Source organism: Lissotriton helveticus, chromosome 5_1 (genome assembly GCF_964261635.1).
Source record: "Lissotriton helveticus chromosome 5_1, aLisHel1.1, whole genome shotgun sequence".
NCBI classification, from domain to species: Eukaryota; Metazoa; Chordata; class Amphibia; order Caudata; family Salamandridae; genus Lissotriton; species Lissotriton helveticus.
The window spans coordinates 115,169,252-115,194,249 of record NC_136065.1 but is presented as its reverse complement, the minus strand read 5'-3'; the positions used below and the strand labels follow the sequence as shown (position 1 = coordinate 115,194,249).

At 43.7% G+C, this 24,998-nt stretch overlaps 1 protein-coding gene across 5 annotated transcripts in view; it reads right to left on the bottom strand.

Moving 5' to 3' along the window:
• The window catches only part of DENND1A (DENN domain containing 1A), a 1,341,914-nt gene that overhangs the window by 635,346 nt on the left and 681,570 nt on the right, over positions 1 to 24,998 (bottom strand). For all 5 annotated transcript variants that reach the window (XM_078641835.1, XM_078641836.1, XM_078641838.1 and 2 more), the window contains exon 11: positions 21,479 to 21,524. In XM_078641835.1, the coding sequence (XP_078497961.1) occupies positions 21,479 to 21,524 (46 nt within the window). The remainder of the gene's footprint in view (positions 1 to 21,478; positions 21,525 to 24,998) is intronic.

Below are 24,998 nucleotides of genomic sequence, written 5' to 3'. Positions count from 1 at the left end.
AAAACGGCCCCCAGGGCTCAAAACCGGCCCCCACCCTTGCGGCGCACTGGGGGATTGCCCGGTGCCCGCAATGGCCAGTCCGGGCCTGCCTACAAAGCTCTCTACGACGCAGGACCAGAATATCTGAACCACCGCCTCTCATTCACGTACCCACCAGACACCTCTGCTCCGCCCAACTTATCCTGGCCACAATCCCATGGATTCACAAGACCAGAACCGGAGGAAGATCCTTCTCCTAACTCGCCGCCAAGAACTGGAGCACCCTGCCCCTCCACCTCAGGCAATCCCTGTCCCTGACCCAATTCAGGTGGATCTCACGTCCTAGCTCTTCTACTGAACCTCCACTCCCTCAAGGATCAGCAGATCCCCTCCTCCTTAGCGCTTTGAGACCCTCACGAGTGAGTAGCAGCACTTTACAAACTCCTGATTGATTGACAGAATTCACAAAGAAAGCGAGGCTACTTTTTTTTGTCAATTTTGTAATTTCTTTTGAACACGAAAGACAGGACACGCCTGCTAGCATTTTACTAGATCATTTCGATCTTTTCATGAATGGGAGAAATTCTCAGCAGGTGTTTAGGACCATGAAAGGAGTCTCAGTGTTTTTGTTGCAGTTCAAAATGAACACCAGCAAAACATTCCCCTTTGTAAGGCTGCACAGTGACAGAAGAAACGCGCCAATAAAGTGGGACAATCTGAAATCACCAGAGAAAAGACAGCATTCCCCTAAAACAAACAAGAGTTCTGGGAAGGTAAAACAGAAATGAAAGAAAACCATTTCGAACAAAGTCTCAGTTAATTCGCTTCATTTAAGTGCCCATTTATAAAGTCTATTCTTCTGCCAATATGAACCCGATTAGGCCCTGCACGGGCTGCATTACCCCTGCTTATCTCGCAGTTTATAAACTTTTGAACGTCTTTGAAGTTGGATTGCACCAATAGTGAACTGGAAGTCGTGCATATGATGATTAACGAGGTGATGAGAGGGAAATTGAAAAATAAAAGCATCACTGGCGGCTCGGTGTTTTCTACCGGGATTTGATTTCTTTTGACTCATAAATCAGTCTGAGCCTCTGACCTGATCCGAAGATTATCTGCTCTTATTCAGGACATTTCACTCGCAGCAAATTAGAGTTAACAGCCGATGGGTACATTAAAGGGCCTTCTAATCGTTTACTGATGGAGCTAATAGGACTGCCACATTCAATCAATTCCAAGCCGATAATATGATTTTGTGTACCAATTGCATAAGGAGATAATGATGGGGACAATATTTTTTCAGAGAAAATTTGTGCCCAGTTTGTGCATAGGGCCATTGTGCCCTTCAGCGATGAGAATAACAGGTCAATTTCTTAAAGGGCAGAATTCTGAACCACGATATCTTGATCAAGATCTCAGCCTCCTCACTTAAACTGTGTGATCTTCAGCAAACCATTACATCTGTCTGCCTAAATTCTCGTGTGAGCCAAAAATGAGAACACCTAGAGACACGTCAGTCTGCAGTGCATGTTATAGAAGAAAATGGCCTTCGTGTGTCCACTAATCACACTTTTCATAACGGAAGGTCCAAGTTTGAGCCGCCACCCTCAGGTTAGTGCCAACCAGATAAAGACATCAGTCCAAATGATTCTCCTAACATTTCCCTAACATAGGAGGGTTGGGACTTGAAATAAGTGGATCCGGACAGGGGCAAATTTGAAGAGTAGAAGAGAATCAAATACTTGCCTACCCCCCCAAGCAGGCTTAAGGCCCAGAGCGAGCACTGTCGATCAAGTTTTTCGCTAACTTCTGGTCAAATGGAAAACTGTTGATATAATGTTTGGCAACTTTTATGTTGCCCTTGCCAACTTGAAGGCAGCCTTTGACCTGGTGCCAGAGTCAAAACTGTGGAAAGTTATGTAGAAGCGGGGCGTCACCCGGGATTATTAGCTTTGATAATAGAATTGCACATTATTAATGATGCCCATATTCATTGGGGTCCGCACATCAAATGAACGGAGAAAATAGATATCAACAGAGGGGAGCAACAAGGGTGCTTGCCCTGCCACTTTTTGTGCTGCATATAATTGAACGTAGAAACTTTCTGCTGCCCGATAAATCCAGGGCCGGACTGGAAACCAAAACTGGCCCTGGCAAAGTGTTTGGCCGCCCCCCGGGGGATTGGGGATGCGCGATGCTGCAAAATCGGCCCTGTAACAGAAACGGCCCCCCGGGGGCCCAAAACCGGCCTCACCCTGGCAGCCTACCGGGGAAACGCCCGTTGCCCGCTACGGCCAGCCCGGCCCTGGGTACAACGATTCTCCCTGGCTAGCGGGTTGTTTTATGCACTGATGACACTTTATTGTTGCCCAAGACGCCAATGCGCCTTATAGTTCTACTAGAAAGTTTTAACGTTTAACCTTTTCAGTGTCGATTATGGCTGGAAATCAAGATTGATAAATGTATGGTTTTGAACCCCCACTAGATCTTTAAATGGAAAGCTTAAATTAACTTTTTTTATTTTAGAGGTTGTATTAGTTTGATTATTTAGACATCCGCTTTTCAGATGCAAATAACTCTCAATTAAACTCAAGTTACCTTATTGTGGATAGCAGATCGTCCGCCCTGCTGAAGTTAGCGAAAAAGTCTCATCATGTAGATCCACCACCAGTAGAGATGCATAGGGCCCCACGAGTGGGTGTGGTGTTGCATGGGCAGTAATCTGGTGAAGTTGACTTGCTATGTAAGAGTGAAAGTACATTCATCAAGTCCTTACTGATTGTCCAGAAGAGCTCCCACAACCTGCTGATGAATATAAATCTTGCCCAACAATCAATCTCCTTCATAGCTAATTTAAACCATTAATTTTCTAGATACAGATATGGGTCACTGACAAACTTGAATAGCACTGCAAAATATAATGCATAGACCTCAAGCTTGCAATGTAAGGGGGAGATTACAATGTCGGTGGAACTGCCACGGACAGGCAGACCGTGGCTGCCCTACCGACAGACAGCCCTTCACTCCAACCGCTGCATTATGGTGAAGGCGGTTGAACCGAAACCATTGTGGGGAAAGAACGTCGTCATCCCGTCGGTGTGGCGGTCAGAATCGTGATCACGAATGGAGGTTGTGCCGAAGAGGCACTGCCGTAAGGATTACGATGTCCCTTTCGAACAGTCTTTTCATGGCGGTCCGTAATATCATGGTTGCACAAGAATAGCAAGAGAAGTGGAGCTTTCAAAAGGATCCCAGGGACCTCACAGCTGTCTTCGGTTCCTATAGGGCATGCTCCCATTTCTTGACCATTGTGCTTGTTTGTGCGTTTTAAGTTTTATACATAGTTTGTTATGAAATTGTAGGAAATGCATGACCTCACTAAAAATGTGTACATGATAGTCGCAATAATGATAGTTCTTTAAAGCATACAGCTACCTCTGAGGCTTCCCGCAGCTGAAGATCCAGATTGAGACAACCACAGAATTTAGTTATTGGAAGCAAAAAGATACGTTTTCAGAACACCATCAGATTAGACTAGATCCGTGAAAATGGACTATGCTTATTCCAGGCCTTCGAGGTGGGACTGAAGGATTTTTTGCCTCCTAATCAGACTCTTCTTATTTTGTGAAAAGATGAAAAACATTTGAAGATGAGCAGAGGACATGCCTTGGCAGATAACAATGTAAATGAATATGAAGAAAAGAAGGACCGTCAATGTGTACTGACGGAGGACAAATACAGAGGCTCTAAAAAGGTGACCTCTTGGAAACAGTTAGTAGGTGTTTATGTCCCATACAGGGAAATAAACACACGTCAACGAGGGCCAAGGATTAGATGAACAGCTGAGTTCTGAACAAGTTGCAGCTTAGCCAGAAGGAATTGAGTTAGACCTAGAAACAACCAACTCCCATAGTTGAGATGTTGTGACTGCCTAGATTGTCCTTAAGGTTGTACTCTATGGAAAACTCAATTAAGTCAGTTTATTTATCTGTGGAGTAATAGGAAGAACCTCACAATAATTAACTGCATGCGCGCTAGCGGTTTTCCCGCTGTGCGCTGCGATTTTGAAAATCGCGCGTTACGTGACAAAGCCAGCTCGTCATGCGCGTAGCGTAGGTAACGCCCATGACGAGCTGGCTTTGTCATGCGCGTCGAAAGGGTTAAAATCATGGTTCCATAATGGTGGCACTTGGACAGTTTCCATCTCTGCAGTCCACCAAGAAGTGGACAACACAGTGGTAATGTTACTAAGCTCTAGCACCTCACTTTTGTCACATTGAGTTTTAGTGAGTTGGAGTTCAACGCACAGCACCTGGGCATTGCTTGAAGCATTCTTAGTGAATCCCAGCTCCTTATCCATGATAGGCTGAGTATCAACATCTTAACAGAAACACACAAAACCATACGATGTTATCAATGTCACAAAAGATGAGACACATTAAACAAACATTTGCAATTTAATTGGTCTCGCCTTTGGGGCCTTATATGTATTTAGCTATGCAACACATTAGCCTGGGTGCTGAAACATCTACTCTTGTTGAACATGGATGGAAAGTAAGCACCAAACTGCGTGACACACTAGGTATGGGAACACATGGAGAGAAATATTGCCTTTCAGCGGAAAATGGTATAGTCCAAAGCTCTGTTTTTCATTTAAAATCAGGGCCTTCAGTGGTAATATCACTGAAAATACAAGATTTGAAAAAAATATTATTGTCTATGGGTGCTTGTGGGAGACAATTTCTATGGACTGGAATCTAGAGAATGATAAGTGATTCTGGTATTTTACTCGCCTCTGTAGGTCGTTTTCTATCAAGAATGTTAAATAGAGGCAGTTGCCAGAAATATAAAAAAAGAAAGTCCCTCAGCAGAAAGCAATTCTGGTATTTTACTGACCTCTGCTCGTCTTTTTCTATCAAGATCCCACAAAGTACATCCACATATAAGTATATACTAAAGTATATACAAGAGGTCTCGAATGCTCGACCTAAAAAGGATGAACTTAAAGACGAGCCCTGAGGGACACCACAAATAACAGAAGAAAAAACATAACTGTGAGGAGGTGGAGGCAGTATTCATGACCAGACTTATAACAACAGTGCCTCTCACTTGTACATACCTGAGCATCACCAAGAGCACAGGGTAAGAGACAATGTCAAAAGATGTGACAAAGATAAGCAGCACCAAGGCGGCCAATCATCTTTTGTCCATGATCACACAAAAGTCACTAGAAAAGATTGAGCCCCATGTAAAAGGTTTGATCAAGCCTGAGAACTTTTCGGAATGTTGTTAGCCCCTGAACTTGGTTAGACTGTTTTAAAAAACACGCTAGAAGTACATGGAGCAATGATATCAGAAGTTTGCAAATATGTATCAAAGGGTCTGCAGCAGGGTTGTCCCCTCTTCCATTCTATTGGAGTTACTGCAGTCACTGCATAGTTACACATTTTGAGGGATTTGCAGATTTCTATTCAACTGCAGGTGCAAATCAAAGCAAAGGATACATTCCCTTTTAACCTCCTTAACCATTAAGTGTCCTTCAATGGTTTGCCAATGTCTGGAACAATCACAGAAAGGTGTAAAAGCACACTTTTCTATGATAGGCAAATATTATTTTTTTCAAGAAAAAAGTTCTTCCCACAATCCCACATATTAAATATGGGTATGCGCTTGCTCCCATTGCAACCCTGAAAGGGACTTTCTACTTTTTGCAGGTGTATCGATTCCAGGATAGGAAAATACCTGCCCAAATATGTGAATAGTTCCAAATTCATAAGCGCTTCCTTTCTGGTGGAAACTGCCACTAGTCATTGTGGGCAGAGTGACCATCAGTAAAATGATTATACCCCATAGATGCCTATACGCGTTCCAGGTTGTCATGTGCCTTTGGACCCAGAACGTTTTTAGGTCGAGTCTACACCGCGCGCATCCGCTGTCTGCAAGACCTGTTGTTATCTCCTCTATTGGCTTTTGGCGTGCCCATGAATTGCTATTTGTTCATTGTTGTGCCAATTAGAAATATGTGGTTTATATTGGTGCATTGGGTCGGATTCTCCTGCCTTTGCGTGCTTGGATGACGCCCAGACGATTTTACTCATTGTTTGCTTGCACTGGCCATCCCACAACGTCCATGGTCCCTCCTGGTCACCCTGATCTGCCTTTTTATTTTGTAGACTATCAACATCGTTTTACGCTTTCAGACCCGTTTCACGGAGCAATGCTCTGTTCAGCATCTGCAAAGTGGCAATTTCTGTCTGTTAGATGTTGAGCTATGCCAATAGCTCGAACTCATAAAAATGCGACACCTATTGCATTTCTAATGATTGTTTGGCATACCACACTATACTCACTGAATTACTTTTGGATGGCACACGCCCTTGGGTTAAATTTAGTACACTTAACATCCCGTACGAAGAGGGCGATTGTCATTCCCAGACTTTCAGCTGCGGTCTGTGCAGTTAACCGCCGTAGGGCAGTGGGGCCGTGTTGGGGGAGTGGGGGGGGGGGGCATTTTGAGGGACGATACAGAGGGAAAATTAATAATGTATTTAATTTTCTCTCAGCATCATTACTCGAATACCCCCCCTCACACGACCCCACCGCTGTTACCTGAACGGACCGCGGCTGCAGATTTTGAATATTATTATATGACCTCTCACCTGCAGCATCTCCTGCTGTGGCTGGCAGGGACCACATACAGGGAATTGGCATTTTTGATGGGATGTTATCCCGCGGGTAAACTTGTGTTGCGCACATGACTCTGAGACCAAGTCCCAGAGAGGGCCAACACATTCTGCTAATGTGTCGAGTCTAAGAACGTTTCCGCAAATATGGAGTGAGAGGAACCCCTTTTGTGTCTGCTATGGAGATCTGGACTCATCCGAGCTTCCGCAATCTGAAAACAGTAGCGGAGAAGGCAGGCTAAATTAAGTGAGGTTGTCGGGAGGATGATCAATCAGCTGAGCTGTTTCGCATGTAGGGCACAAGTTTAATATCTGCTGCCAAGTGTATTACAGTTATTGAAGTAGAAATGCCTTAGATAACTGCCTGCTTGTTACTCTTTAATACTCTGCAAATGTAGTAAACACTGATTTGTTAGCAGTCTATGTTCAACAAATTAATAAAAACATGTTAAAACAAATACATTCATAAATTTGTGGTAGTTAACAGACCTCATTTCCCACCAATGGTCAAAGATTTATTACAGTAGAATCTGCAAAACTGGTGAGGATACATTTTGTTTTCAACTCTGCATGTAAAAAGAACTAACCTGTAATAGAGTCTCTGTCACCTTGGAATAAGTGATGGCAACACCTTTAATGAGAAGGATGGGCCACACTTGCATGTCTGCAATGTTCTCTATTTTATGTCCTCAGTGGTATTTCCTCAGCGACCATTACCTAGTCTTGGTAAGGTCGGCCTCTCAATAATCCTTAATTAACAGTTTTCTAAACAAAATCTCATTGCCAATTATTCCTGTCCAATTTGTATTAGTTAAAAGTGAATTAAATACAGTTCCTTTACCATCACTGTCACTGATAGTAACCATGTGCTCTATTTAATATTGTATTTATTTAACAATCTTTTAAAATCATTCAAATTAATTTTATTGATATAAAAGAGGGTTTTCTAGTCCCTAAATTTAATGGTAATTCTATACACCACTCTTATTAATAATTATTTAAATTCTGTATAAATTCTATTAACCCTATCGCTGCTGCCGTCGGCCGTTGGACGTCGCGCGAGCTACCTCCCTGGTGCTGCGCAAGTCCAACGGCCGACGCGGCCGCACCCGTTTCTTCGAACGTTCAGCACTGGCGCTGAACGTTCAAAGCAGTAAACAGGTTAAATGGAGGTCCCCACTGTGTAGTTATGTTTACGACCTAGTTACAACAGAAATAGTGTTTTTTCTTTCGCTAATAACTTTGGCGCAGTTAGACGAATCTTCATGAAATTTTCAATTAAAAAGAAAAAGTACATTCACCTCAGCTCGTTCCTGGAAAGCTTTGAGCTGATCCATCAAGCAGGGGCAGAGGAAAGAAGGTGGTCCCAAATGTAATTTTCCCATGCAATTTTCCATAGGAAAATTGAGCAGCGATACTGTAAAAACGGCAGTATAAAATTACACCAAATTTGCCAGAAAACTAGATCTTGGTTCTGAAAGCGTGTACTTTGTGGTGTAAATCAGTTCAGTAGTTTTAGAGAAATTAAGGTTAAATAAAACTCTGTATAGATGAACACTTGAGTTTGCGGTAGGCTCGCGAGAGTCCCGGAATCCCGGAAAAAAAATACATTCATAAATTTATTGTTGTTCACAGACACTTGTCTGGATATCCAAACATGAATACTCATTCCCCACCCATGATCAAACACTTGAGTTCGAGGTAGGCTCGCGAGAGTCTCGAAATCGCACAACTTCAAATAACACAGCAATCCGATTGGCCCAGCCTACTATGTTCCCTGATATCAAGGGGCTCTAGTGATATCACAGAAAGTAAGGCCAAAGACAATCCCCACAATCGACTGTCTGCCCGTGGAACAGCGAGTCATTATATGCAGCAAAATTGGAGTGTAGGCAACTGGAAAGGAAATAGCGTCGGAATTACATAGAAGTAGATACACAACATCTAAAGTAGGCACCAAATAAGCACAAAGAGAAAGCTCGCACAGCAATAGCTCACTTTTATACATACTATCTTTGTGCCCCTGCCAGAGTCCCCATTAGATTCCCTTCTGCACAGATAATGGAAGAAATGGGTGGATGAGTCAATGCTGCCAATGTTAATATTCTGCAATCAAGCCCTAAAATTAGGCCTAGTACCATGCATGCTCTATTGAAGAAGCCATTAGCAGACCTGGTGGTGCTAAGTAATTAGAGGACACCACCTTCCTGGCAAAATTTCTGGAGCGTCATGTCAGCAGGATCATATCTAAATATCTGGTGTCTCACTCCTTACTAGAGGAGGAACGATTTGGCTTTAGACCATGGATGAGATCCGTATGAGGGTAGATAGTGGCCAATCTACGGTTCTTGTCCTGCTTGATTTGTTGCCCGCTTTCAAACACACCCTGCAGGACAAAACTGGAGGTCACGGGTGTTGGTGGGACCGTCTGGAAGTGGATAAAATCATATCTGCTAGATTGCTGTCAGGCTGTATCTCCATCAATCAGACGTTAGATGCATCAACCACGGGGTACCCCAACGTTCGGCACTCAGCAAGGTGCTGTCCAATGATTATATGAAGCCACTAATTTTCTTGATAAAAACACACAATATTTCTTTGATGAACTATGCAGATGGCACACAGCTGATCTTGTAGATGCTGTAAATACATTTCAGTCCTGTTTAGTTGACATTGAACAATGGATGAGTGCAAACCCCCTTACACTAAATGGGGATAACACTGAATTTCCCGGTGCTCTACAAATAAGATCCGGATGATCCTACCCCGAAATTTAGACCAATATGTACCAAGAAGGAGCTGTGGTACCCGGAGGCAGTACGCAATCTTGGAGTTACCTTCGATGATTGTTTATCTTTAGAGAAGCATGTTAACAAAGTGGCTGGTGTTTGCTTTGCACTGCTTCCTGGCCTTAGCATGTAGTTTCCTGTTTTACCTGCGGACGCCAAAGCCTAAATTATACTCAGCAGACTGGACTATTGTAATGCTCTCCTTTTAGGAGCTCCTGATTACTTGATTAAGTGACTGCCTAGAGTCCAGGTGGCTGCAGCTAAATTGACATTAAACAAATCAGAGATCCTCTGCATCCAACGCTCTTAGGGAACTTCATTGGCTCGCTATGGAGCAGAGGGTCTTCTTCAAGTCAATGTGCATTGTGTTTAAAGCCCTGCACTGCTGCAGCGTAGACTGAAAAGATATGCCCTGAAAAGGGCTCTCCGGTCAGCTACTGCTAATCTCATTCACAAGTATGAATTCCAGAAGGTTCTACAAGATGGCCGCGCCTCCTCAGTTAAAGCTGCTCAGTTTTGGAACAGGCTGTCGCTTGAACTGAGAGCGCTGCCAGACCTGCTGAAATTCAGGAAAGCCTTGAAAACCTGGTTGTTCCCTAGATAGTGGATGCCCGTAATGATGTATTATTCTGGGTTCCCTCTACCCTGTAATCAATTACTGCTCTTAGTGCCAGGATACCAGTCTGGTTACAGTGCGCTCTATACGTATTCTAAATAAAATAAATGCCACCAGGACCTCAAGATGGCAAAGCAGGACATTAGCACACACTATCTATTATGTATTTTTTATATTACATTTTATTTTGGGGTCATTAAGTTCAAAACATTGTTTACTTCAATGAGCACCTATAAGCACACACTGACTGGAAGGGGAATGTTTAGGTTTTCTTTACCTTTCATGAATAAATGGTTGAAAAGACAGTGGTGTGGGCAAGTGGATTTATGCAAGTCTGTATCTGCAGCGTTTACTGGATAATTATAAATGCGCTTCATTTACCACATTTGCCACATTTTGCAGATGCCACAAAATGTTGTTCTTAGCTCAAATGGATGAATATATTACTGCCAGAGAATATGCTGCAAAGCGTGCACTTTTGCTGCACAATTTAGATGAACAAGTTAATTACCTTTCATAATGCTCTTTCTAGAAGAGACTCTAACAGCAAATTCCTCACCTTTTGAAAATTCTACAGGTGTCAGACTGGATCCGTAAACATTTGAGCAGTACTTCTGCGTGCCGATAGGGGGTGTCATGGAGCTTCATACTGATGCCAATCCGCTCTGGAAATGCCAAGCGAGGCCTACATGTACACAACTACTGCACATTCAAGTCAATTGCTTTCTAGGCTGTCAGAGCTCCCAGACACGAAGCCCCAAACGCAAATTGGCTTTGACCAGTGTGAGATTCCTAGACTTTGGATTCTATGAATGGATAGTGTCCAATTCACAGAATGGGGATGATGGGAGGTCGCTGAGGAATCTGGGGTTGGATAGGGTCTATCACAAAAAGATTTACCAAAGGTAAGTAACTTACTCTTTGGATAAAGATTTCTAACCACAGACTCCTCACCTTTTGAACATATACCAGAGCAGTAACTATTATGAAGTGGGTCTGTGAATTGGCTCAGTTCAAGAAGTCCTGTAAAACCTAGAAGGCGACATGATCTGTTAAATGAACCCGGCTGTTCCTACAGTAGTGCATCATGAATGTATGGGGCAATGCCATGTAGCCATCTGGCAGATGTCCAGGACAAGAACTCGGCGTGCCAATGGAGGGAATAGGATCGTAGATGGCTTTTTTGGCTAATGCATAGCAGATCTTGACGTAGAGTATGATTCAACAGGAGATGGTCCTCTTCTGCACTGCAATGCCTTTTTGGCCCCAGTGTACTCCACAAACAGGAAATCGTCCAGACAATGTTCTTCGGCACAAAGCTGTACAAGCTCAGTGCTCTTTTAGGGTCCGAGCAATGGAGCATCTCCTCCACGTCTTTAGAGGGTTCAGGCAGAGCACAGAAAGGCAGCAAGCTCATGGTTTTACCAACGTAGAACGACATCATAACTTTTGGCAAGGATGCTGACGTCTACAAAACCAGTTTGTCGGTGAAGAAGGTGGTGTATGGTGGATTAACACAGAGCCTGAAACTCACCTACTCGCCATGCCAAGGTAATAGTGACAAAGAACACCGTTTTGAGGTTGAGTAGCCACAAGGGACAGAAGTGAAGTGGCACAAAGGGAGAGCACATGTGAGGACCAAGTTAAGGTCCCATTGACATGATGAAAGGAGAGGGGAAAAAACAAGTGTTGGAGACCTTTAAAAAAATAACTCATAACCAGTGACTAAAATAATGAGGGCTGGCTCAGCAACCATAAAGGCCGAAAGACCCAAAAGGCAAACATTAACTAGGCCTGAGCAGGGAACTCCCCTCCGTTCAATGTTAAGTTGGCGAGCACGATCAAGGAAATCCAACACTAGACCATCTCCCAGGCACAGTTCCCAACATCCAACATAGTCGGTCGTGGATGGTCACCACAACTCGCACTGAGAAACCATCCGTTCATATTGAGGAAGCTGCCGCTCAAGTAGGAAATGTATTCCAGTGACAGAAAGAAGCATCACCCTCTCACGATGCGCGTGGTGCCATTTGCGCTGATTTCCCCGAGGGGCAAAACCAGGCACTAAAAATCAGCACAAACAGCGTGACCTAATGCACTCCAGCGCTTGCGCAACTATGCGTAGCTCGTGGAGTTTTTTTGGTCACTTCGCAGAGTTATGCATAACGGAACTCCACCCAGGCCTACCCATAACTGTGCCCTGAGCAAAACCTTGCCAGGCCAGAGACAAAACATTCAACAAAACATCAGATAACATGGCCTGGAAGGGGTAAATCTGGTGTGTGTCGCACCAAAAGTCAAATTTGGCCCAACAACAAGTGGAATCAGTTTTGATCAAGGTATGCCTGGCAATCAAGATGACAACAACCACCATCAGAGAAGGTCAAATGTGTTCAGCTTTCGCCATTGACCCTCGATGCATGAAGGTGGAGATTGCGAAGGCTTGGGTGCAGAAATCTGCCTTGTTTTTGTGACAGCCGGTCCTGCCGAGGGCCAGCTTGACCAGCGGACAGATGCTCAGGCTCATGAGTGCTGAATACCATAGTATCCATACACAATCCAGGCATACCACGATGACTTGGGCCCACTGGTTCATAATCTTCTTCAGAACTTGGAGCAGGAGAGGTAGCGGCGGGAAGGTGTACATGGGTCCCAAGTTCCTCTCTTGGGGGAATGAGCAGGAGGTGCCTTGGTAACTCCATTATGCAGAACCACTGACATTATGTGTTCTAGATCAGTAGAATAGATATCTGGCCAAAGTTCTCCCAATTTGCAGAGGGACCCTGCTACACCTGTGGGTGCAACTACCATTTGAGATCCGCCCTGTGTCACCAGCTGAGTTTGTCCACCCTGGCATTCCAAGATCCTGGCAGGTGGTTACCACCAGGAAGAGCACTTGATCGTCCAGCCATTTCCATAGGTGTTGGGCCTCCTGAAACAGGATCCAGGACGCCACACCGCTCTGTCTGTTGCAATACCACATGGCAGTAGTGTTGTCAGTAAACACCTGCACCTACGCCCTTTGACTGACAAAAGGAAGGCTTTCAACTCCAAGTGGATATAACTCCGCTCCAGAAGGTTGCTATCGAGCCCAGCCTCCGCTGGAGCAAAAGGCCTGTGATTTCCGCCTCTCACAGATGCCCGCCCCAACACAGAAAGGAGGCATCGGCCGCCATTGTCATCTCTGGATGACGATGGGAGAGGGGTCTGCCAGGAACCCAATCGTGGTCCAGTAACCACCACTGCAGATCTTTTGCAGTCTCCTCCAAGATCTGGATGGGGTCAGAGAGATCCCCTTAATGGAGGGCCCACTGAAACTTCAGATCCCACTACAGAGCCCACACGTGCAACATGGCGTGTTTGACCAGAAGGATGCATGAGGCCATCAGTACCAGTAGACTCACAGTCAACCTCACTGAAATAAAGGACAGAGACTGAAAGATTGGGATCATAGCCTGAATGTCCTAGACTGTCCTTTCTGGAAGAAAGGCATGAAACCGACACGTCAAGAATGGCTCAGCTGAATGCGAGCATCTAACGAGGAGTTAGGTGTGACTTTGGTACGCTGTTATTGAACCCCAAGGATGACAGGAGTTTCGTAGTAGTCTGGATGTGTTTGGTGACTGCCTGGACAGAATCGCCCTCAACAACCAGTCATTGAGGAGGGTGAAGCCATGCACCCCTGATGTCCAAAGGTGTGCTGCTAACATTGCCATCATTTTTGTGAGCATCTTTGGGGTGCTGGTGAGACTAAAAGGGAGCACAGCAAACTGAAAATGCTCCTGTCCCACTCCATCAGCATGTAGTGCTGATGGGCCTACAGGACGGGTATATGGAAATAGTGTCCTGTAGATCAAGTGTCACCATCCAGTTTCCGAGGTAGAGGTGAGCCTATTCCAGGGCAAGTGTGAGCATTGTGAATGTTTCCTTCTGGATGAAGGCTCTTAAGAGGGTGCAGATCTAAAATAGGACGAAGGCCTCTCGCCTTCTTTGGCACCAGAAAGTAGAGGTAAAAACAGCTACAACCCATTTCTAGCACAGACACCCTCTCAATCCTTAGGCCAAAACGGCTTGCACTTTCTGCCGTAAGATAGACAGATGGTCTTCCATCGGTCTCTCTTTGGACAGTGAAAGGTGCATCTGATTGGCAATGAAGATCAAGGTGTACCCCTTCCGGACTATCTGGAAGACCCATCTGTTCGATGTGATGGCCTGCCAACCAGGCAGGAATAAAGAAATCTTGCCTCCAACTGGATGGCTGCGATCCGCTAAGGGCACGCCAAAGGGCTTTGGCAGGAGGGGCTGCAGTGGATGCAGTGGCTCACTGTCCCTGATGCAGGGGCAGTGGGAGCTGCGATGGCAGGGGTGTGGGAGCAGCAGCCGTGGCACTACTGTGCACCTTGCTGTGGCTAAATTGGCAGTTGGTATGGGGTACCCCTGCTGAAGCCACAATAGGGACGGTATGGCAGATGCAGCTGGCAAAACAGAGAGAGTGTGTTGTAGCCCTGCTCTTCTTGAAAGGCTCCAGAGTGAAATCTGCTTTGTCCACAAACCGGCAAGTCCCATCAAAGGGCATGCCTATAAGGCTTGGCTGGACATCACTAGAAAAAACAGCTGACCGGATCGAGAGGTGGCAGTGAATGCAGATGCTGGTGCCAATTGCCCACCCAATGGAATCAGTGGTGTCCAAACCACAAATTGTCAACTTGGCCACATCACAGTCATCCCAGATGGCTTGGATTAATACAGGTCGGAGATTTTCTGGGACACAAGGGAGGATCTGAGCCACCGAATCCCAAATAGTGTGGGTATGGCAGCCTAGGAGGCAGCTGGCATTCACAGACCACAGGGTCAAGCTGGTGCAAGAAAAAAACCCTCTTCCCAAAGGTACCAACACGCTTGGACTCGGTGAGAGAAGTCAGGAAGATATTTGGGTGTGAGGGGTGTTAAGACAAAAAAGCAGGGTCACCCAGGGCAGGGTGATGGCATCTCACAATCTGGCAGTTGACCAGGAGGCTAGAGCAAGGTTTGGCTCAATCCCCCAAAAGGGTTTCTTTAAGTGCCTCACTGAAGGACAGAAAGAGCTCAGTGGATGTTTGCCCGGCTGCAACACTACAGTCATGACATTGGTTTTGACCTCAAAGGTGGGGAGCTTGAGGGCATAAACTTCTAATGCCCTACTCATGGCCATTGCATAAGTAGCATTTTCCTAAGTGGCAAGACCAGTGGGTGGGAGTAGGCCCGACTCAAGGCAAGTATCAAGGCCACTGGCTTCTTGAAGATCGTCAACTAATTTTACTCTCAGTACGGTTGCCCTACTTTATCACCCGCATCATAATCATTATCCGAATCAGTGCTAAATATCAAATGCAACATATATGCTCTTCCTTGGCAAGTCCAGGGGAAGAGGTAGCGTTTGATGGAAGTCGAGCACTGCCTCGGTCGAGGTCGTAGCGACGCAGAGTCATAGAGCACATTGTCCTCCGGTGACAATAGAGTGGGCATTCGAGTCAAGGCTCCAGGAACTGGCATGGAGCGTGGCATCAGAGAACTGGAGGTGGCCCAGGGCTGGATTCTGAGGGTCCAACTGGCGTCGAGGACAAACCCACCAGTGCTTTTCCAGATGGAGGGTCTCTCGGCTCCTTAGGGCCTGAAGGCACACCAGAGGGAGTTGCTAAGGATCTGAAGAATGGAAGAATGATCTGCCTCTGTGTCACAGATGGTCTTGGAAACTCTGGTCGTGCTGGAACAAGTTACGGGATAGGTGGCAACGTTGATCGACTTTGGGAGCGAGAGAAAAGGTGCGCCCCCTGCGTCATCTCAGGAACATGCAAGTGGTGGGAAGAAGCAAAGTCCCACATGGATTTTTTGTGTTATTTTCTACAACTTACCAAAAGAATTGGAGTGAGACAGCAAGCAACCTCAAGAAAGATTACTGCAACTTCTAGACCAGGAACAGGACTGACCCTTCAACTTGGACCGGTCTTATTGAAGTGTATTCCAGTGCTGGGTGACACAGTTTCGCCTTGCAGTCTCATATGGCCTTGAAGTTCATGGAAGTACAGTCACTGAAAGCCTTAGAGTCGTGGCTCGACCCTGGGCACCACAGGTCAAACTGATGAGGATCTGTCACAGGCATTTGCTTGCAAAAGTATTTAGAGAGTCTGAATCCTATCTTCTTGCGAGGTGGCATTTCCATTGCACACTGAAAATGTTTTGGTACAAACATTGTCTCAAAGACACTAGAGGTAGCTCAGGACATGAGTCTGGTGGCACATAAAGAAAGGAACTGACGTCAGCGCACAGGAGTGTTGCCTATCTAGTGTCCTAGAGCCGAATAGAGCCGCATGGCACCACCTTCTGGCGTGGAGAGGTACTGCTCATAAGTTTCTGGATCCTGTCTAATGCCGGGGAAATATTCAAAAGGTGAGGAGTCTGTGGTAAGAAGTCTCCATCAGATATGCTTGCCTCATAATGTGTTCCTCCATTCCTGCTAGTGGCCATTACAATAGCTCTGAAAAGTGGATTGAGCGCTGTCATTATGATGATGAAATCTGTATTTCACAAGGAACCATTAAATATGTTAAAGATTTGACAGGAAACCGTGAAATATTTTACATTTTCCATATTTCATGCAATACAAGCACCCAAAAGCATCTAGATTTCTAGTTTGAACAAATTGTGCGATGCTTGGCAATCTTCATAACATGTGCCTTTACTCGATGCACCTTGTTGACCTGAGTTTGAGTTACCTAGAACATGCAATCGCTTATTTTAATTGATACGTTGATGACTGTCCATTTGCATTGCAATAATCTCCTGCAGAACTATGCACGTAATTCACGCATAAACAGCAAAAGATGTGTTGCCAACTGGTACAGGGATCCCCGACTATAAAAGTTTCATAAAAACTCCATACAAAATAAAACCATTGACTATGTCTATGTCTGACCTGTTGATAAACTCTGCAAATGTCCAGCCACGGGAACAACGTGTTATTTAATTGGTATATGACATTATTTTAAAGAATGCTTACCTTTCAGACAAAGACCAAACAAATGTCTTTTTTTATTTTTACAAACACTGAAATGATGTCTTGTTCGTAAAGAGTTTTCACCACTCAGAGCTTTCTTCAGGACAGCAAAAAGTCGATCTCGGTGTACAACAAAGAAGGTTGGGATCTCTCGACATTAAAGAAACTTAATGCACTATCAGACAACCAGTGTAACTGCCTGGCAAATCTGAGCAAAGGACATCCTTCTTTAGACATGATACTTTACTTACCAGTAAATGGCAGATCAAATAGCCCATTGAGAGATTTGTTGTCTTTAATGGTGAAGGCAATCTTACAACTAAGAGCTAAATTGTATGCTTTCAGACACACAAAAATGAATCCCTAAGAGCACATGAAGTACACTTCACATCCCTTTTTGTATTCAATACCCTTTAATACCCAGTACCAGGCCAGTGCATCAGTGTCTGGCTTTTTTTCCACCGCAGTTTCGAACTCAAAGCGCGGAACAATAATGGAGAAATAGTGGAAGGGAAGAATACATGTGAATCTCAAGGATCCATTGCTTCTCCTTCAGAAACACCCGAATGTATATATTAGACACATCATCAGTAATGCAGGTCACAGCTGAGTATGCCTTCCTAGTTATTTTTGGTGTGTTTTGGAAAATACATTTTAAATCAAGCTGGGATATAGATATTGTAAGGTTCTGCTTTCTACGAATCTTGCAATAACTTTAGCAATATTAGATAAAAGTCAAGCAAAGAATGTGTGTTGATAAAAAGTGCACTCAGCTTCAACTAAGCAAGAAAATACATTTAAACCACTGGCCACACAGAGCGACGCTCCGAAGACTGAAGGTATATTAGCATTGAGGCTCAGTTACAACAAAATCAAAGCTCCATCAATGAAAGGATGAATGAACCATTGGCTATAGAAACATTTGTTCAATCAGGATATTCAAAAAGGTCGGGTAAGTGCTGCTAAAACCCCTTTTGGCTCCTTTCTTAAATTATTTCCAATATTTTTGACACTCAAGACGTTTGCTTCAAAATTCTGTATTTTAAAAAAAAAAAATTAAGCTACAACTAGTCTGACCATACTACTAAATTGTGATACCAAAGAAGGTGAAGCAGTAATGTCTAGAGGATACGAAAAGTGACCTTTAAAGACTCACTGTCACTTTGATAGGGTGTCCCATGAGTCGACACTCGACTTAAAATAAGCAGAGGTAATGCACAGCCTGCGACAGGCCTGTTCCAGAAACCAGGAATATCTCAGAAACATTGTACACTCCGGCCAGTCTGCACATTTTCTGCACACCATATGATCCAGGAATGGATACTCTACCTCCAAAATCATCAGAGGAACCTCTGACCAATTTATAACTTGTCTACGCAACCACACAATCTGTTGGGAGTGGCTAGTCTACTTCAAAGGCGGCAAAAATCATGCACACAGCTGGTGAACTACTGGCAAAGCGGATGCCCGGTTTTAGGATGTGACGTTGTTGTGCTTCTTTGAGGTTGAACGATGGCTCTCTTAACGTAATTAGCAAAGTACCATTATAGCTTGGTGTTGGAATGAGATACAAGGTAACATTAAACAAAACCAACACCACTGAAATATGTTGGCTATAGTTTAGTGGACCACGTAACTTGTGCACCCATCATGTACTGCTTATGACCATCACAAGACATCTCAGTCGCAGCCTCCACCTAGACTCTACATTCACTCCGCATCAGGACCTGAACTCAGGGCCTTGGTTCAGGCCAGGCACATACTAGGAAGCTAAGTGACAGATATACATATATATCACAGAGGCAGCAATAACGCTCTGTAGACTTTCCATTTAAAGGGCATTTTTTGTTTTCTTAATAACTTTTACTCCATTCTACGAACATGCACAAAACGTTCCAAAAAAGAACATCCACTTTGGGTTCTTCATGGCAAGTTTCATGGAAATCATCAAATCAATCCTCATGACCTCAGAATATTTATCACAATAAGTTATGACACCTAAAATCATCGCATAATTAAATAGTATTAAGTACACAAGCCAATAAATAATACTATATTCATAGTTATCTCTTTCATGATGTTAAGGGAAAAATAATATATATCAAACACAGACCCCTCCGGATGCTAGAGAAGTTAGAGGCCACTTAGGGGAATATCTTGGAAGTCAACAGGCATGATGCATTTCGGCGTACAACGCTTTCCTCAGATGCCACTGTAATCCCGGCGCTACTCCACCCACACCTTTAGATGCTATGCCATGCTCCCATTGGTTAGAGCTATTACTCTCACGATTGCGTGGTCACACGCCCTCTACAGTTGCTGTCTTGGAATACAGTTCCCAGAGTTCACTGTTACGGGAGGGTTGGTGCGCGGGGGAAGCAGAAAGTGTCCAGCCCAAATGGGCATATACTAACCGGGGAGGGTGTGGAATGTCCAAATAGATGCCCCTGAATTCGGAATCGTGTCCTCAGGCTCCCTAAAGTCCCTTTTGACGTTCCAGCCCCTCTATATAAATTTAGAGTTAGAGCATATCACAAACCGCCGGGACGCCTCTTTGCTGGGGCAGCTGTTTGCGCTTTACCAAAACCATAGAATAGAATAGAATAGAAACCCCAAATATTAAACATGGTGAAGTCATCATAGACCCAAATTCAAGGACTTATCTTCAGTCACAACATAATATGTCTTGGGATAATGTCAAATACCTAACACAGAATCACGTTCCTAGCTATAGCCTCAAGTGCCCATGCACAGTTAGTTACAAATGCCCAAGCACAAACTATTCTATGCCCAGGTAGAACTATTATATGCCCAAGTAAAACCATCATGTTCCCACTCACAACCATCAGATGCTGACCATCTCATGCCCAGGGTCAACCATTCCATGCTCAGTTCATAAACTTCATATGTCCAGTCACAGCCATGAGATACCTAGCCACAACCATCATATACACAGACACAAATCCATTGTATACCCAGACACATCTATTGTATATGCAAACACATCCAAACTGCAGACAGACAGACACTTAAATGTCCAAGCCTAAACACCAAATATATTCTAGAAATACAGTGAGGAGGTCAAGAAGGGTTCTTCCCATTCCCATAAGAGCCTCTATAACATGTGTACTATCATCACAAAAGATCATCACATCAAGAAGTGCCTTTAATTATTTTTTACCATTCATAACAACAAATCCATGTGTTAGCAATCTAACAGGAAAGAAAGTACTTAACTAAATGAGCCAATGATCTTATGAATTGTTATGCTAGGTGTTACTGGGGGTCATAGGTGGTTTCTCAAGACAGATCGGGATGTGGGAACCAACCCCTCGACAATTAGTTAGATGTTATTGGGCTTATTTAGTTGTACAAGTTTGCATTACTAAATTCTCTACATTACATTACAGTGCAGAGTACATCAGGCCACGTGTATCTCATGATCCTGCACAACAAAACTGTACAACATCCCCCCTCGCCCCCAGGTAAGTAAAACTCAATAAAGTTAACTATCCAGAAGACAGATCACACCTATAGTGAACATCCCCCAAAACCCAAACAACGCAGAAACACAGAGATAGGACAACTGAAACACACATTCTAAGAAAGATCATATACCAGGGCCAGAGGTCAGATACACACACCTGACCTCATTACAAAACCAAATGCCCAGGTATAGTGGAAGGTTGCAATCTCTCCTCAATCCACTTCTTCTGCAACCCTCAACACTGGGAATACTTGTAAAGCACCCGCATACCGACGTGTTGTCAACCGGGCAACCACTTGGCAAATAGGTTGCCACCTTTCTTAGAAAAATACCAGCCATTTGCACGTTTTGCGGTCTTATATGGGCAGGTACTGGTACCGGAGTAACAGTTTCGGTCAAATCCTATGTACTCTTGAAAAAAATTAATTCTGTCTCCATTTGCTTGAAAACCCATTCTGTAGCGTTTAAAAAAAGCATCAAAACTCTTTAAAATGTTTTCTTCTCCTATATTTGGTGTTTTCAGTTTGTATTTCAAAGGGGAAAAAAATACCAGATTTTAACCATTTTCCTGAAAATATTACCTGTTCCAACACCAAAGTACAGGCCAGGTCAGCAAAATATTGGCAAGGTAGGAGCCAGGTCTTAAGATAAGCTCCAGGACTGGAAAGGAGAATTTCTACCGCCTACACAAAAACCTTGTACCGTAACATCAGTTTAGAGTACTATGGCACAGTAAATGAAAACACAGATGCAACTAACTACAATCTGGGCTGCATTTCCACACCAAATATTAATACAATTAGAGTAGGTAAGGTAAATGGCAAGTAATTTGAATGAAGAGGGCAAATGTTAGAAAAGAAAATCTATAATGCCTGCAAAAAACACACTTACCTCCATTAAACTTGCATGTATGCCTATGAGGTAGGGCATCGGAGCGCTGCACAGAGAAACAAAATGAATAACAGAATTTTAGACATAGTACTAGCTATTTTTAATTTCATAACATACTTTAAAGATAAATGTTAATTTATTTTTAAATTAAAACGTACAGTTGTGTCTACAGAATCTAGAAGTGTAAACATAACCCATGCATAAAGTCAATCAGTCAAGATTAACATTTTTTTATTGGTGAACTTTTACAAATTTGCTATCAGCATCTCCATATAAAAATCTAAAAGAAAAATACTTTTTTAATCTACATCATCACTTGAAAAAGCCAGCAATAATCAATTTACAGTTATACAGGATGAGTTGTGTCATTTCTTTTTTTTTGTTTTTTTATTTTAGAGAAAAGGGTATTTTATCAGCAGGCTTAGAGCATTGCCAACTGCAGGAGCAGCAAAAAACATAACTTAGATGTAAGAGTGGAGCATGACTTAAGAGTGGACGAGAACCCCTTCTTTAAGCTAAGGTAATAAAATGGCAAGCAATGTTAATGGAATAAGGAACAATTTAAATGTTGGGTCTTCGGATTTTTTTAATGCCACTGAAAGAAAGAAATCTGTTGCCTTGGGCTCTAGTATTTATAGCTCTATTTTCCAGTGTTTTTGTGCAAAGCAGAATTTACACTCCAGTGGTGTATTTTCTTTAAGTTTCTTTTAAATGTTCAATTTTTTCTCTCTTTACTTAGCTTTAATTTTTATTCGCCAACTGTGAAGCCCACCAGGTCATCAATTCATAGGAAAGATCCAAATCAAAAAGATGGGTTTATGCAGGAAACTCAGTGGTCGAAGTGGGAGGGATCGGAGGGGCACGATGTACCCAAACTTTTTCACTTTAAGAAAAATATTTCCCAAACTTTTTATGAATAGACAAGAATCCCGGGACGGTTGATTTGGAGAGTTGAAATGCTTCAGCTGAAATATAAGTCAGGGAGTCGCCTGTGCTGTGAAACCGTGGGAGGGGCAGACAGCTAGACAAAAAGCAAGCCTTCTTGACAGGGTGCTTGATGTAGAAAGAAATGTAAATGCTACAGGTGGTTAATCTGCAAATGTAAAGGGTGCTTAGGAAGCCGGTATTGGCTATAATTGATTAACTCGCTTGAAGTTTCCTGGTGACAGATTAATTATTTTTTAGTGGTATTGCAATGGAGTTACAAGCTATTCTGTGAAGTGAACTTTAAAGGGTCGGTTATTAAAATAATTGCACGGTGTACAGTCTGGGCATTATTAAAATCCATATTTTGGAAGAACTTTTTTTATCTTAAACCATTTTGCCTATTTTGTAGCAGCCTATTGTATATTGTGTGTAAAGCAAGTTTAAAATAATGACTTGCATATTCAAAGTGCTTTCCGTCACAGAATGGTATCTCATAGCACTAATCATGCACTATTTTACTATTCTCCATTGCACCAACCAGGATTCAATTCCGTGGCACCACTGCAGTGCATTAACCCTTTCCATGCGTAGGATGGCCCCCGGCCATACGACGTCACAGTGTGTGTGTGTGTGGGGGATGGCCGGGGGCCGTCTGAAACCTCGCCCACTCATTATTTTGCCTGCACCGCAGCGGAATTTGCGCCGCAGTCGAGTTAACTAATAAAGGTTTCATAACGTATGATAGTGCATTTCCCAGTGATTAACTTAACTAGCATTTATTTTTATTTAAGCTGTGCCTTATTTCATTATGTAGTTACTTGAAGGTGTAAGACCAAAAAAGTACAGAATATTTTGTTTTTTAGCCAACCTTTGACTCCGCCCTTACCCTCATTCATCCCGCTTGCTTTGCACACAGCATCACGGTTGCCATACTTTTTTTAACCCTTTGGCCACTGGAGAAACTATGTAGTTTCCATTTGTGACAATCTTAGCTTAAGGGTACGTAGTTGCAATTTATTTCTCTTGCAATCTTCCACTAATTCTCGCAGTTCTATGTTAAAACTGAGACATTTGCATCCTTTTAAGTTGGTTTGAAAAAAACACATTGGCAGCGTCAAAGTAACAAGGAAAACGGTTTCAAAATCAAGTTCCAAGAAAAACAGCGCATCCATTTTCAGAGCCAGTTGGCTCTCAATAGAAATGCGTCCAGATTGTGGGGAAAATACTATGTGAGGGCGCAAACGCAGACAAGCAGACCCTGTGGACTACAGGTTGGCCAACCCTTCAGGCCTGCCCTACACTCCACGTGTGTAAAATGTTGGAGACTCCTACTGAAAGTTGGTCTTTTGAGGACTTGCCCACAAGTGGCCCTTTAAATGACAATCCCTGCACAGATCACACGTATAAGTGGTGCAATGTTTATCGCTTCCAGTAGTTACTGGGTGTGATAAAGTTTGCACCTTTCATTAAATGTTGGCAGCTCAACCCTTTGACATGGGGACAGAGGCGGCATTTGCTGGGACATGTGGACTTCGAAGTGGGAATGTTATTCCTCATGACAGGTTGCAAGTATGATACCTAGTAAATTCCAAACAGCTCAGTGCCAGATTTGATCAGGTGCAATAACTATTCATCCGACACAGAGTGCCTTAGCCAAGCCCTAAGTCGCTGAGCTTCATATTTCCAACAGAAAGAACATGGCAGGGGTTTCCTGCCCTGTTTCCAGGGAGGTTGATGTGGCCTGGCACATTTTTGGTGGTGGTGGAGATCAGAGGAGGTGATAAGGTCAAATCTCATTTGTTTCAAGGCAAACTACTTTAAAAGTGCCCCTGCGTGAATAACTGTGCTGTCGGGGGCTTCTCCCGCACACCCCGCACCGCACATGGGCCTCATTAGAAGGCTCGGAAGGGGACAGCCTCACAGTCAAAGACGCAACGACGGAAGCCCGGCAGGAAGTCTCAAGTCTGCAAGTGTCTCGTGCAGCAGAGACGCGGGAAACGTGATGAAAGGAAGCAGAAAGGGAGATGGATTCTGGAAAAGTGGTCATTTATTGCTGGGGCCTGTCAGACGGGGTGTTGGAGAACTCGGACCCGAAAATATATAATTAACACAAACGCGTCGCTCTCGCCACCTTGGACCGTGCTGGTGGAACTGGGCAAGGTCGTATGTGTTTAATTAGGACGTCAGGCTGGTAGAATTCCGCCGTCAGCCCTCGAGCTTTTAAGTTTCTCTGAAAGCCCATTGGTGGAAAGATAGAACCCGCCTAAAAGAGGCGCGTATTTTCACATGTTTTGGATTCAGGTATGGTCTCAAATCAATAATATTTTTTCCACTACACACCCGTTTCATGTATCTCATATTTTTCTAGGTAGTCTATCCCCCATTTGGAATCATTGCACTTTCAGCATAAAAATAATTGACCTGCTTCTTGCAGTGGCTTTTCAGCAAATTACCAAGGCTTGGAAGGATCTCACTAAACTCTAATATCAGGCTTGGTGGTACGCTGTATGTTACAATCATAGGCTAGACACAAAATATGTTTATCCACTTACTTTGGCCCCAAAACGAAAGCAGTTGTGGGTTCCAGTTACTT